Source organism: Simochromis diagramma, unplaced genomic scaffold (genome assembly GCF_900408965.1).
Source record: "Simochromis diagramma unplaced genomic scaffold, fSimDia1.1 OVJJ01000337.1, whole genome shotgun sequence".
Taxonomy (NCBI): Eukaryota; Metazoa; Chordata; class Actinopteri; order Cichliformes; family Cichlidae; genus Simochromis; species Simochromis diagramma.
The window spans coordinates 310,486-326,767 of record NW_024386982.1 but is presented as its reverse complement, the minus strand read 5'-3'; the positions used below and the strand labels follow the sequence as shown (position 1 = coordinate 326,767).

The 16,282-nt window shown below is 38.1% G+C and overlaps 1 protein-coding gene across 1 annotated transcript in view; it reads right to left on the bottom strand.

The window, feature by feature from the left end:
- rab2a (RAB2A, member RAS oncogene family) overlaps positions 1 to 16,282 on the bottom strand; it is a 33,111-nt gene that overhangs the window by 2,919 nt on the left and 13,910 nt on the right. The window contains exons 5-7 of the mRNA XM_040039524.1: positions 14,700 to 14,792; positions 13,273 to 13,384; positions 4,470 to 4,538 (exon numbers count right to left, since the gene is read on the bottom strand). Coding sequence (XP_039895458.1) covers positions 4,470 to 4,538; positions 13,273 to 13,384; positions 14,700 to 14,792 — 274 coding nt within the window. The remainder of the gene's footprint in view (positions 1 to 4,469; positions 4,539 to 13,272; positions 13,385 to 14,699; positions 14,793 to 16,282) is intronic.

Below are 16,282 nucleotides of genomic sequence, written 5' to 3'. Positions count from 1 at the left end.
ATTGGATTTTAATTTTTGAGAATTGGGAACTCTGCTTGTTCAGCATGTGAAAACACTGTACTGTGTCTCCTTTGTCAAACCATATTAGTGGATTTTAGCCCACAGCTAAATAAAATCCACATAAAGTTTCCTACTTCACAGTGGTATCTAGCACCACAGTGTTTGCTGTGTTTATCAGTGAGGCTTCAGAGTGAGAGCAGCAGTGCACAGTGTGGCAGAAGAAAGTAAAGACACCCTCTGTCTTTCTTTGAGTGACCATTTAACTTGTAAATATAGTCAAAATCAGGCCACAGACATCACCTTTCAGTCAAGCACACAGTAGAGCAGGGCGATATGACCAAAAATATTTATCACGATATACATTTGAAAATTTGCAATAACGATATAACTGACGATATAACTGACACTAGACAAAATACTTTACAACTCCACAACTTTATTAGTGAAAAAAAAAAACCCATCAATGTATTTTCACTTAAACAAGCAGCTGTTTTTTATGTGCATTAAAGTTATATAAAAATTTAACAGTGGAAATGCAAATTCCTTGCTGACAGTTTAACCAAAAGGCATTTCCAGTGGAAATTGGTTGACATATCCTCAGCATAACCATGTATAATATCCACAAAACTTAAAAAGAGGTTATACACACACAATACGGCAATATTATGTTGAAGCACAGTACGTATCACTCTGCGAGGCTCCTGCCTACGATAGCTGTAATGCTCCGACAATCCATCAAGCGGTGCGGGTTCGTAGCTTAGCAAAGTCGTACTAAAACATTTGACAGATTTCCGAGCGCCACATAAAATCGTCTCCAGGTCAGTAAACACAACCAGAATTCATACATAAGGCACACGGGATTATAAGGGGCACTGTCGATTTTCAGAAAAATCAAAGGATTGATTTTAAGTGTGCCGTATTTTCCAAACAACACGGTAATAACGACGGCCCGCTAGCATGCGCTACCAAAAATAGTGCTTTGTTGTGTATCTGACGGACGAAAGCTAAACCAGTTCCATACCACTGAACTTGCAGCATTTTTACAAACCAATTCTGGTTCATCTGTTTCATTTAACGATCCGCTTTCGCCCTTCTCATTCTCCGTCACGGAAAAACGCCATGTGCGTACAAAAACAAAGGCACTGTGCATGCGAGTTTTACCCATATTCTATCGCGATATTTCATTTTCTTATTGTTGCCCAACGTTATACCGGTATTACCGTGAACGGTATGATATGGCCCAGCCCTAGCGCACAGTGCTTTTGTTGCAGCTATAAAAATAATCAGACATGAGTAGAACATAAAGTGTCCCACGAAAGAGGCATTGACAGCGTGAGAGACCACAGCATCAATTCATCTTTGAGTCTTTAAGTGCTCAGAGTAGAAAAGTGCTAAAGCAATTACTAACTGAATCTGGAGTCTGGAGGGGAGGGACGGAAAGCAACAGCTGATATCCAACAAAGTAAACAGCACAGTTTGGAAGGTAAGAGCAGGTATTTCTATCGGCACTATTAGGAAATATATTTTAAAATAAACAGGGATTTTTGTCCTTTTTTTTTTTGTTTGCTGTTGTTGTTACCCATTTTATTGACCTATTTGCCATTTCGGAGACATGACAGTGTTGGTCCTGGTACCACTTTACCCAGTTACCTGTGACATTTTCCAGTCTGTAAGATGTCACGTAAAACAACGCAGACCAGTTTATATTATTCTTAAAGGTTCATGTTACTGCAACATTCAGGTTACAGCTTTAAATTCCTGTAAGAGAGTTTAAGCAAACACTCCTTCGCAGACTTTTCGATGTCTCTCACTGTGCCCATAGTGGGACCAGGTCCCTATTAAACAACAGGTGTGCTAAAGCTAGGAGAAGGCGGCGTGTTAACATGCAGCTGAGCTCAGTGAGCTATGCAAGCTGGCAACTGTCGGCAGTAACAAAGTTAACCAGAAAACTTTTTTGGGTCTGAATGTAGTCCCGTGGTGAAGTATGTTTAACAGGATAAGGCTTCAAACCAATGCCTTGATGTCCACTTTATTCAGCCAACTAATAGCATCATAGCATCATTCACAGTGTAGCTAATGTTACAGAATAGAATAGCCCTTTATTGTCATTGTACATGTACAATGAAACTGTAGGATTACTATCGGTGTCTAGACAGTTAGATTAACAAAAATCTAATTTGCATCATAGATTTCTTCTCTTTTCGTTTTTTTAAAACACAAAAACAGTCATATACTGTATAGCTCAATGAAATGGAAAAACAGGCCCAGCTATAACAAAAAAGTGCAATCGCAGTATTGGACTAAATAAAGCCACCTCAGAATGACTGTGTTATAGCTTTCATGGTGAGATTAACACTGAACAGTGCCTGTGGGAGCTCCTATTAGATCTCATCACAGAGGAAGCAACAGGTGCTGCTGCGTAGCACAAAAGAAAAGGAAACACCAGCAGCACTCAAGGACGCTGGGGGAAAAAAAGAAAAGCACTTGTAAAAGAAAAGAAACGAGGAAAAAGAGAGGCAGGTGGGTGGTAGGGAGACACTTTCATCTCTCCCTCCCTCTCTCTGTACTGTAGTGCTCACTTTCCCTCTGTGTTTCATCATGTCTCTCTGTGTGTGGCTGTAGCACAGTCTCAGCCTCACTCGCTCTCTGCCTCTGTATATATTTATCTCCTCTCACTGTAACCCCCCCTCCTACATTCAGTAGCAGTAGTGCCTCTGGGAAACCCTGTATGCCTTTAAATCACATTTATTGAGCTAAGGCCATGTGTGTGTGAGAGTGAGTGTGTGTTTTCTCATAGTGACTGCCAACATTTCTGGTGGGGCTTCCCTCTCTCTCGCTCTCCCTCGCAGCCAGTCAGCTGATGTGGTTTGGCCGGCCGGCCTGCCTTCGCTCCGTCTTACTGTTACTAATAACAAAAACACTCTGTGGCTGGCTTCCTCCAGCTCTGTCTGCCCACTGCCTGTACTTGAGGGCTGGCGAGCCTGACAGGCACCAAACTCTGGCACTCTGCATATGTGTGTGTGTTTGAGAACCATTACACGACTTACATCATGTGACTACAGGAAACACATTTATGTGCTTCACAATTTGGAGATAACCATCTGGACTGGATAGCCAACTTGGTGCACGTCCACAGTGAACTTGATATTAGCCTCTCGATGGAGATTCACCTTCAGAGATTCATCATGGGGTTGCATTATTATCACAGCCAATCAGAGCATTGTAGGCAGTATTATCAACTGTGGATGTTACAAAAGCTTGTGTCATGTTTAAGTTTATAACTAAATATGTTTAATAATGTGGAAAAAGATCTTGAACCTACAATGATATTTGTGTTAACAGGTCCTGACTTTAACCACAATGAGTAACTATAACTTGCATTTTTCTGTAAAATTGAGGGATTTCTTTTATCAAGAAAAAAAATATTATGTAATTATTTAGTCTGTATATGCTGTCAGAGCTCATAGATAGAAAACGTGAATCAGCTAAAATCGGTATCGGCAGAAGACACAAATCCCCTTTGGGGTTGTGTCAGGAAGGGCATCTGGTGTAAAACTCTGCCAAATCAAACATCCGGAGCTACCCGCTGTGGTGACCCCTTGTGACAAGGGAGCTTATACTTCTGGGAGAACAAGAAGGAAAAACTCCCACAAAAAAACAAAAACCAAAACAGAAATTGGCCAAGAAAATTGCAGTCAGTGCATTTCTATTACAGTTAGCCATTTTTATTATTTATTGTAATTGTTTATTTCATTTTGCCCCCAATTTGAATCTGTATACATCCTTCTCCTTTTAAACTCACTATTCAGTGCTGTCACAGTCTATTCTGTATGTTTTTCCATACTTGGAATGTTAATCCTTTTTCCTACACTGGGAAAGCACTTTCAGTTCACTCCTGTCACGCTGTATAAATAATAATGCTCTGAATTTTAATGAATGGATTCCGAGTGTTTGGATTTTGCACTCTTTATGTGAAATTAGCCTTTCTTACACTTAGTCTTTCACTAAGATGATGATATGAATCTCAATGTCTGGTTCACAAACTTTCTATTTGGCTGGATGGGCAGCTTCCAGTCTGACTGGCTGGCTGAGTGTTTGTTTTCTTGCCCAATGACTGAGACCTTGTGGGATGTGAGGAATTTATGAGCTGGCAAGATGCCGAGAGAGAGACAGAGAGAGTGAGACAGGGAGACTGAGACAGGGAGAGAGCGCAAACTAAGAAGTGAAGAGAGTGTGTGTGGAAAATAGAGCAGAGGAGAGGAGGAACACTGGGAGTTTTGCTTGGCTGCAGTCAAAGGAAGCTGAGTGGAGGGCTTTTTTCCCCTTCTTTTTGAAAGAGAGGGAGCATGGCAAACCACACACACTGCTGCAAAACCACACTGAGGAAGAAGAGGGGAAGGAAAGAGAAGAACAAAGAAGACTCAGGGAGGAAAAAAAAAACCCAACACAGGAGGAACACAGTATCTCACCTCATTGTTGATATCAAACACTCCCTCCTGGATCTTCTCATAGATCTCCTTGGCTGTGTTGATGAAAGCCTGCCGTAGAGACAGGAAGTGAAACAGACAGAGAGGACAGGAAGGTTAAAACCATCTTTTTATGCTGACTCCTATAAATGAGCCTCATGTCATTAGGAATGCAAAGCAAATTCAAGTTTCAGTAACATAACCAGGCTCTGACTTTCAGCCATTTACTGTTCAGCTGCAGCCCGAGCTTCCCGTCACAGCTCAAAAACACCTCACAGAACTTTGAAACTTGACATCACAGTGAACTTACCACTCCCAGTTTTATGCCCTCTCTCACATCAGTGACACAAAGCATGAACTGATCTGTTAAATATTCCATATAGGTGTGTCAAGTGCAAGTAACAAAGTCAGACGATCTATATTTAAGTGTTGGCTGCTGAACACAAATAAATTCACAAGTTTGTGTGAGTGGAAAAACACACCTGGCAGGCAAATGATAACCAAAAACGGTCACCAAAATATCTGTGTTCGATGGTGCAGTCTCCACACGATAAAGGCATAAAATGTCTGCGCAGCTGTGCTTACTCTGGAAAAAATGCTAACTGCTAGGCTAGGTCAGACATACCTTGACTTCAGCTCTCTATTTAAAGCACAAACAAATCCTTTCAAACCTTTAAGTTACTTATTGGACAACAAACACACTAACACCAATGAATCCACAAGCAGATAATATCAGTCTTAAGTAAATGCATTTCATAAAGTGTTGTATGATTAGTCATGCTTCTAAAATAATGTTAAGTATTTGCATGCTAAGTTAACCCTAAAATTAGTAAAGAAAAAAAATGTCAACCTAAAGAAAGATTTTAAAAAAAAAAAAAAAAAAAAAAAAAAAAAAAGGTGACACCATGCTGCATGCGACATAAAAGCTGCATGTAGAAAATGACAATCTAATAAAATAAACCCTCAGAAAAAGAAACAAAAACAACTTAAAAGTTTAAAAGGCTTCTTCTGCAAGCTATGTTTCTAACATGTAAGCACACAATTGTATAACTCTGCAGCCTCTTTAACAGCTCATTAGAAGGCATGTAGGTCCATCTTTTATATTCAGTCTATGCTTCTCACATGTAAATTCAGCGGGAGTTATGTCTGGTGTTTTTGTGTTTTGATTCTTTGAACAAATTAGCTCAAACATGTTAAAGATATCTCATATTTGACTTCAGAGCTACACATTTATCATAACTTGCAATTTACCAAATTATATAGACAGAAAGAAAGAAGAGTAAAATTGGGGCTTTTGGCACCCCTGAGCTCTTTGGAAGATGTTCTCAAAATTGTGTTTTGTTAAGGCTTAAAGAGCTTATGATGTACACTACTACTGAGAAGTATGATTGTTCTGCAAATACTATCCAAGCCCTTCAAGCCAGCTTTGAGAAGTTAAGGCGATATGGCGTAAGACCTTGTTAGAAGATGCAGCTGCCCTTTTGAGCAGATCAGCAAAAGAGATCTGAGCAGAACACACAAGCAGACAATACAAAGTTTGTCTCACACACACACACACACACACACACACACACACACACACACACACACACACACACACACACACACACACACACACACACACACACACACACACACACACACACACACACACACACACACACACACACACACACACACACTTACTTACTAAGAGCACAGCAAGGATCAAAGATGATTGAATAAAGTAGAATTAATCTCCCTGAGCGACCGGCCTATGACTACGGTATCGATGCATTCGTCTCCAGGGGGAGTCTTTCTGTCTCAAGGGTCCGAGCTCAAGAGCAGCTGGGATAACTAGAAATGCGACACCAGCTCAGATGTCATAACCTTCACTCTATGTAGGAATGATCTAACAATGCAGGCTCATATAAGTAATGGCAGTCAAAACTAAGCCTCATCAGAAAAAAAGGAATGTTCAAGAACTGAAAATATGTCCTGAACTTCTATCTGACACCCTGTCGGAAATAGACTGAGCCCAAGGGTGCACTCTAGTGTACTCTGTCCTCCTTCTCTTCTTCAACTCATCACTGCACCCTCTTTACCATCAAATGTACTTAGACTTTCTTTTTTTGAGTTAAACTAATGGACCTGCAGATATTTTTATTTATTTTTATTTTATTTATTTTGTTTCACACATGGTACAGCAGTAATGCATTCCCATACACAACCTTCCTTTCAATTAAAGCAACACTGTTTCCATGCATGAAAAGGAGCAGGAAGAAGAATAAATTCTTATTGATACCTGCCCCCTATCTGTGATAATACAAGTAGGCAACCAAAATTACACTATGACAATTTTCTGCACATAACAAAACAAAACAAAGCAAACAGAACACTCAACAATGAGCAATACCACTAAATATCAAACTAAAAGGATCATTTTTCTACAATTAAATTCTATTCTTTTCAACTTCTTCATATTGGTTTATCATTTTATTCTTATAGCAGATTTTAAATTGAGAAACATTAATACAACACTTAAGATGATCACTGAGAGAATTCCAGTTTCTTATGCCTATGACTGTTGGACACATTTGCCTTTGTGTGGTTCGAGCAAACCGGTGCTTAAAATAAAACTTCCTTCTGCCGTCCCCATTTTCTGAACACAATACAAATAAACTTTGTAACTTAAGAGGTAGTGTTTTATTTTTCGCCCTAAACATAATAGTTAAAGTCTGTAATTTCACTTTGTCTTCTAGTTTTAACAATTTCGATTTTATAAACAAATTATTGGTGTGTTCTCTATATTTAACATTATGCATAATTCGAAGTGCTCTCTTCTGTAATAAATATAATGTTTCATATTAGTCACGTATGTATTCCCCCATACTTCAACACAATAGCTCAGATAGGGTAGAAACAATGAAAAATATAATATTCTCATTGTCTTGTAATCTAATATATATCTAACATTACCCAGGATATAAATACTTTTAGCCAACTTTTTTTTAACATGTGATTTCCATGTTAACTTGTCATCCACTATTACACCCAGAAAACGGAATTCTGTCACTCTTTCAATTAATACTCCCTCTATAGATAATACTATCTCTTCCTCCTTTACACGGTTTCCGAATATCATAAACTTTGTTTTTTCCAAATTCAGTGATAACTCATTTACATCAAACCATTTTTTAATTTTTTTCATTTCAATAACCATAATTTTAGCCAATTCTTTCAAGTTTTCTCCGGAACAATAAAAATTTGTATCGTCTGCAAACAAAACAAAATTCAACATTTTTGACACATCACAAATGTCATTTATATATAAATTAAAAAGTTTTGGTCCTAAAACAGAACCTTGAGGGACCCCACATTCTATTTTCATTCTATCAGATGAATTGCCTAAACACTGCACATACTGAAACCTATTATGTAAATAGCTGCTTAACCAGTTCAATACTATTCCTCTCACACCACAAGTTCTTAACTTAGAAATCAAGATGGAGTGTTGCAGAGTGTCAAAAGCTTTTCTTAAATCAATGAATACCCCTATAGTATATTTATTATGATGTGTTGCTGATGAAATGTCTTCAATAGTATTCATTAATGCTATTGCTGTTGATCTGTTCCGTCGAAATCCGTACTGACTTTCGCTTAGCAGTTGATGTTTTTCAATGAAACTATCAAATCTTTGTGCAAAGAGTTTTTCAAGCACTTTAGAAAACTGTGATAGCAATGATACTGGTCTATAATTATTAAAACTATGTCTGTCTCCCGATTTATAAAGAGGGATAACTTTTACCACTTTCATTCGGTCAGGAAATACACCCGAATAAAATGAGAGATTAAAAATATAACAGAGAGGTTTGATTATACAATCCAAGGTCTTTTTTACGATGACCATGTCTAACCCATCACAGTCAGTGGATGTCTTGTTTTTAGATTCTGCTACAATAGCTATGATTTCTTTTTCAGTGATTTCCCCTAAAAACATGGACTGTACCACTCTGCTGTCTGCTTTCCATTCTGAATCATCCTGTTTTCTAATTAAGTTTGCCAGGTTAGGCCCAATATTTACAAAAAAAAGAATTAAATTCATTTACCACTTCATTCATATCACGTACGACCTTATTTTTCTTATTAAAGTAAGTAGGTACATTTAAAGATGTATATTTATTACCCAATACGTTTTTTAAGATATTCCACGTACCCTTAACATTATTTTTGTTTTTGTAAAATAATTTATTATAATACTCTTTCTTAGCCTTTCTGATAATTAATACTAACTTATTTTTATAAACTTTATATTTCATTTCAGCAGGCTTTGTTCTAAGTTTTATATCATCTCTATACAACTTATTTTTCTTTTTACATGCATTTTCTAGTCCTTTTGTTATCCATGGTTTACCAGTAGTTTTCTTTTTCTTCTATAATACCAGTGGACAGTGATTTTCATACAAAACCAAATAAGTATTTAAGAATGCCTCGTATGCAGCATTAACGTCATTTACATAAACCTCATTCCAATCTTCTTTCATAAGATCTTGCCTGAACTCATTTATTGCATCATCATTTCTAATTCTTATATATCTGTCCACACACATTTCCTCCTTTCGTGTCATTTTATAATCTAAAGTAACAAAAACAGGTAAATGATCACTTATGTCATTTATGACAAGACCACTTATAATGTTGCTTTCCAAGCAGTTAATGAAAATATGATCAATTGAAGTAGCTGACTTTTCAGTTATTCTACTAGGTTTAGTAATCAGAGGGTAGAACCCTCTTCCAAATAATAACTCAAAAAATCCTTATGCCTTATGATTGGACATTTTTAAAAAAAATCAATATTATAATCACTGCAAATACAGAATGTCTTATTTCCCTTTACCTTGCTCAATAAATCTTCTACTACATCTGTGAATGTTTCTATCAGTGTCCCAGGCCTTCTATACATACAAGTAACAATTATATTACTCTTTCTTTCCCTTTCTATTTCTACTGTCACACACTCCATTAAATCATCAATAGCCACAGACATATATTATATTACATATATATATTACATATATAGACAGATATGTGTAGAAAGTGAAAACAAGAGGGAGAAAACTGAGGTGACTACAGAAGATTTATAGATGGTGATAGGGCAAAGAATAGAGAGTGAAAAACCATTACATGGCTGATAACAGAATACTGGGAAAAAATATTAAAAAAAAAAACCATTAAATAAAGTAAACAAGCAATTAAGCAGTGGGCAAAAAACAAAAAACAAACAAAACCCAGCAGAGGTGAAGAAATATAAGAAGAAAGACTGGTGAACAAGAACAGAAGCGAGCAGAGGTTAAGGTTAGGATCTTAGTGAAGGAAGGGTGGGCAGAAGAGATGATGAAAAGGTGCTCACAGCAATTTCTCTCCATCTATCTGTAAGGACCATCCTATCAGCCTCAATGTCCACCCACAGACCCTGACGACAAACCCAGCATGCTGATTGGCTGCTGAATGTCGCTGTGAGGGGAGGCGGGGTGGAGGTTATGAATATGTATGAACTATAACCGGTTGATATACTGCTCGAGAGAGGAGGGGAGGCGATGGGTTGAAGAGCAGGAGAGGAGGGAATTGGGGGAGGATAAAATGAATAAAAAAGGGCAGGAAGACACGTTGGAGGAGGGGGGAGGAAGAAAGGAATCGTGGAGCAGGATGGGGGAGGTAAAGGAGGAGAGCTAAAGAGCAAATGATGGACGTCAAGGGATGAGGAGGGATGGAGCGAGGAGAGATGAAGGGAAGGGTGGAGAGGAGTGGTATCAGGAGGATTCAGAGGACACTAATGAGACAAATTAATCATACCACACACGCGCGCATGCACGCACACGCATACCTCCCCCTTATCTTAACCCAAGAGAGGACTCAACTCATCAGTGGTGTTGGTGTATGTGTTTGCATGATATAGACCAGGCGTAAGACGGTATGAAGGAGAGATTGGGGGAAAATAAAAGCAAAACAAGACACACACCCAAAAAACCCCAAAACCAAATCACCACTGACACCCACCCACACATGAACAGACATGTTCATGTGTGGGTGCCACAGTGCCGTGCTCCTAGCTTGCATGCTGCACTGTGTAGGATAGGATTTATGTGATTGGATAAGTGAGAGAGGGGTCCCAGAAGACGACGCCATGCATTCATTACACACAACATCACCAGGGGTGTCTCTCTCTCAGGGGTGGAGAAGGATGCTCAGAGTGCCAACTGGGGTTTGTGATACTACTGTGATGCTGGTAAGGTTATATACCACCATTGTGATCCTTGACACTGCTGGTTAATCAGGAGGTTTGAGTCTGATGTGGAATTTAGTCAAATGTTAAATCTGTGACACAGAACATTATAACAAGAAAAAAAAAATGTGTGTTGACTTTTACTACTGATCCAAAATGTGCACAGACTTGTTTATCATGGAACATGTAAAAACAAATGCCAACAGACTCAATTGACTAGTCCGTAAGGCCAGTAATGTTGTGGGGATGGAGCTGGACTCCCTCAAGGTGGTGTCAGAGAGGCGGATGTTGTCCAAAATAAAGACAATGTTGGATAACACCTCCCACCCACTCCATGACATGCTGGTCAGTCACAGGAGCGCGTTCAGTGAGAGACAGAGTACCGAAAAGCACCACTGAACGACACAGGAAATCTTTCCTGCCTGTGGCCATCTCCCTGTACAATCCATCCACTTAACACACTGTTTAATGCTACAACTACACATGTTTCTTTTCAGCTATTTATTAATAAGTGACATATATATATTGTACTATTCTTAGTTAGCCTATTGTCTGTCTTGTCAATGTTTGTTTATAATGGAGCACTGTAACAAAAAAATAATTTCCCCCAGGGATCAATAAAGTATTCTTATTCTGAAATACATGTGTTGTTGGCATAGACAGGTATATGAAAGATGGATGTCACCCAATGGATTGTAAAGTACAGTTTTGAAGCCTCGACTGAGCGTCTTCCTCACAGAGTGGAAAATCATTTACATGGTGTTTTTTTGGTGTTCTGAAGCCAGATGTGACGAGCCAGGGGTGAGTCTAACTGAGAAACCACGCTATTTGGGTAACAACTTTTCAATCACAACGATAACATCCTGGACAATCTTCTCTTGTCTAACTCTTAAAATACTTCACACTTACACCATGGGCTTGGATGACTGAGACTATGAAGGAAAGGGTTTGTCAAGGTCAGAGCAGAGGGTTGTTTTCTGACAGACTTCTATAAAACCACAAGTCTTATTGGAACAACAGTTATTGCTGGTCATTAAAAAAAAAAAAAAAAAAAAGTTATGTAGTGTTTAAGGCTATTGGCAGTAAACAAGTCGCCACATCCAGGGCTGGTAAATTAAGCTATCGTGGAACTGCCGAAAACTTTTTATAGGCAGTTACAGTTTTCTATTTTATAAACAATCTCGCAATCGCTAATAAGTATCTTACCTGTTTTTTAAGCTTTAAAGTTAGAGTTGTGGCAACACAGCCACCTGATTGTGGTCTATTAGTCATGACCTCTGGTGGAGAATTTTATGGAATTATCAGACAAATCCTCAGGCCTGCCGCTTGAGACATTCAAACATCTTGTACTCCAGTTTCTGTACATTTTATTGATCAGGTTTCTGTGTCTACATGTTGCATCCATACAGTTTTTATATGCAGTTCTCTAACCAAGATTGCCATTGTTAGCTGATAACTTTGCATTTGGCCCTACTGTCAAAATATGGTCTTTTCTGGCTCCAGACGATGAATGTGGCAACATTACAAATGTTGAGGCTTTTCAGGCCAGAAACCAACTGACGAGGAAGAGTGAAGACTGTGAGTTTGCAAGTTAGACACAAAGTTGATTTTGTGTTACTGTGTTTCTGAGCCCCAATAAAACTTTTTACAGGTAATTTGTTAAAGCTAATGCACTGAATGGCAAATACAGGAATATCAGGGGCATGTAAGAAAATGAAGGGGTACCGTTATATTTTTAGACATATTTGCACATCTTTTAAAAATAACAAGCATTTAAAATTCAGTTTGTGTAAGAATGGAAAAACTGACTTAACTAGAAGATTTACGTTAGAAACTTACAATGTACTTTGGACCTATAAAAGGACAAAGATGAATTGTGCTTGATTAATGTGTTCCACAAACAGCATGAAGTCTATGAATTCTTTATAGGTTGGGTTTTCAGAATTTATCTGACCTGAATAGTAATTTTGAATACAAATTAAACCTGAATGAAAATTTGTTTTGTCTGTATGTTTGCTTCAGAAACACAGCTGCAACTTGGCTAATAAATTACAAATCTTTTACTAATTCAATGGACAAAATATTTTTCCATCCATATTGTTACTTTGGGGATTTTATATATCTGAGAAAGGAATATATGATTATGCATGAAAATTCCCAAACTGGGCTGAATGCATAGACTGTATATACATGATGGCTGTAGCTATTCGTTGCAATCCTGTAGCTAGTCCTGTTGCGGTGCTGCAATGTGAGTGTTTTGACAGTTAAAGTCTTGGTGTCTGGACACTGAGCAAAGGGTGGGTTCTGACTCAGAAATTGAGGGACACAGCACACCCAAGAATCAGTAACAAGGTAGGTCCACCCTAAATCATACCCTTCCTCTCCCTTTTAACTAAATGTGATACAAAACAACAAGTATGGTGTACACAAAAAGATCAGAATCTAGACCAGATCGAGGAAGCTGGGGGGCATTTTTTAAAAATATATTTCTATAAAACTAAACTCCTTTAAAAAAAGCTGGTAGGGTTGCGTGTATGGAATTACCTCCTCTACATTAGAGGCAGTCTTAGCTGAGGTCTCCATGAATATGAGTCCATGTTCTCTGGCAAATGCTTCACCTTCCTCTTTCTTCACCTCTCTCCTCGACTCCAGGTCACTAAAACAATAGATACAATCAATTATAAAATGATGTAGCAAGCCATGAATTACAAACTAAATTGCTAGGCAGTTCAGTGTTGGTCACGTGTATCCTTATTTGCTACAGGATTACTGATTTTACAAAAGCAATTTTGGTAGAAATTGCAGAAGATCACTTTAAACTAGGTTTTTTAAAAATGAAGCACCCTTGTAGCCAAACTCATTACAACTATAGCGTGCAACTGAATTTTCTCTGGGTCCATTCTTGTCAGGGGCTTGTATTTTGTGTACTTCTGGTAACTACTCATTTAAGAAAAATTAAAGCCATTATTTCCATTCTGCATCAAAAATGATGAGGAATATAAATTAAACAAAAACAAATTAAACATTTTATGCTCTCTTTGTAAATCCCAAGAAATCTGTACCTACATTTGGCTTGTCTGTTTACTAGTGGGATTATTTAGAACGTCATGGATGGATTTACACAAACATTTTACCAGACACTGGGATTAGCCCAACAACTCAGAAGTGATTAGATTTTGGAGTTGATCTGGATAAAGATCCAAGACATTTTGGAAGAATTTTTTTTAAACACACGGCAAAACCGGACATATAACATATATCAAATTAATATTTTCTTGTTTGAAAACTTATCCTCAAGCTCGTTGAGGTGACTGATGTTGTGGTTTGGGACTATATAAATAAAATTAAATTGAATTGCTACTTCATGATATCATGAAGCTACTTTAAGGTCTTGACTGGGAAATGTCTAGCAGCAGAGAGTAAGAGAGTAATGCCTTCTGCTTTTAGGTGGCTAACTTACTGCTAGCTTAGTGTAGATTGCCGTTTTCTAAATTTAACAATTCCACCTCAGATCACACAAAGTTAATGCCAATGTGTCTGTAATTGTATCAAAAGCTACATTTTTTGGAAACTGTCATTTTACAGAATATGAGTGAGCAAGCAGTTTGTTCAATACCAGCTGAAGAGAACTATGGAAAGAAACTTCCTCATGTAAGTTGTAAATATTAAAGCACATTTAGCAATGGACGTCACTTGTTGTGACAAGTTTCTTACATGGTGGTGTGTTATGTAAGCTTGAGCACAGAGTGTGTCTGGGGGAGAAAAGCAGAAGTGACTGAATTACACACTTAGTGACAGTGTAAAATTATGACCAGACTCAGCCATAAAAAACAAAGTCAGACAAGTCATCGTTACACAGCAACATGTTGTAAAACACACTATTAATGGTACAGCGTTATGTAGGGCAGTGGGCAGCTATCACTGTAGAAGGGGGGAGGGGGGGCAAACTAACAAACTAAAAAACATGTTACCTCTTGTTGCCAATGAGCATGATGACCATATTGGAGTTGGAATGTTGGCGGGCATCCTCTAACCAGGTCGTCAAGTGGTTGAAAGTGTCCCTTCTGTTCAAACGAGCACAGATTGATGGTTTCACTATGACTGCATTGAGATCAAACTGAAAGCATGCCAGATAAAGCAGCTGTTGTCACGCAGACGCATAAACATAACTGATTTTACAGATCTGCCGTTTCCTTTTAAATTGGTGACTGATGTGTGTGCCACTTCCTCTTGCAATTATGCCAACTATTTAAACAGAAAACTCCCTCATCCTGAAAAATATACATCTACCTCTGTAACACCTTTATGCACATTATTCGCAATAATTATTGCTTCAGTTTAATTTCTTACAGGTGACAAATGTGATGGGAATACATCTCGAGACAGTTTTCAACTCTTCATATACCTGAGCACTAACGGATGAATTGTCATTTACTAGGGTTGCTGCTTTTATTAGAGTATCTACAGCAAACACATGAAAGGAAACAAGAGACGAAAGAGAGACAGATCATCAAAGCTCGATTCGCCAGCTGGTTTCAAACACAATGCAGTTAATGGTCAGGGCCTTTAAAACACACCAGTGCACCTGAATAAATGAATTTTCTTAATTTCAGAAAATTTCATTCATACAATCAACAGGGTTGGAATTAAAACTTAATATATAATAAAAATGTTCTGATTTTAAAAAAAACAAAACACTTGGAGACAGTACAACTGGCACTAAGACTGTGAGCTATAAACTACTGATATAATGAATCTTTATCACCGTATCACAGTTGACAGGATGTCATTACATATCTGACCCCACACTGGCCTTTTTTTCCCCAGCTCATCCTATAATGTCCAGGGCTCGCAATGTCTGAAGTCTCTTCAGTGGACTCCAGTTTCCCAGTTCTTAATAATACTTGAATGAAAAACAAAATCTGTTCTGCTCATTTCCAGCATTTTATTTTTCACTCTACTATAGCAACTCTGTGAGACTCAACATTCAAAATGATCCTTATTCAGCTTGTAGTGGGCCTTGGTGCATTCTTTGTCTAAAACAAGCATTGAACCCTTCCCCCTTTACGGCCACCCTCCCTTAAAGCCAACTGTTTTCTGACTGACCCTTGTAAACATTAGGTTTGGACAGCAGGTGGACATATGCCTGAGATGAGTGTATTAGGGATATTGTCACAAACATTACTCAAAACTTTTGCCAGTTTAATGTGAGCGTCTACCATTGCAAATGTGTTTATGTAACAGAAAATTCAGGACTACAAAAGGGCCGACTCCATAGTCAACTGACTGCAACTGCATATAGAATGTCAGAGCTATGAAGGGTAGGATTCTTCCACTGGGGATCATAAATATTCCAAAGAAAATGGATTATCATGAGTTGGTGGAGTGGAAATCCTGAATGAATTACCCTGGACAAAAAGTCATGGGACAGAAAACATTTAACCCCTTAAGAATATGAAACTCAATCGTCACAATTAAAGGTAATTAAACTAGTAAATGACAATATATATGTTTCTATGGCTCACAGTGTTGAACTGCCGGTGGGTTTTAAACA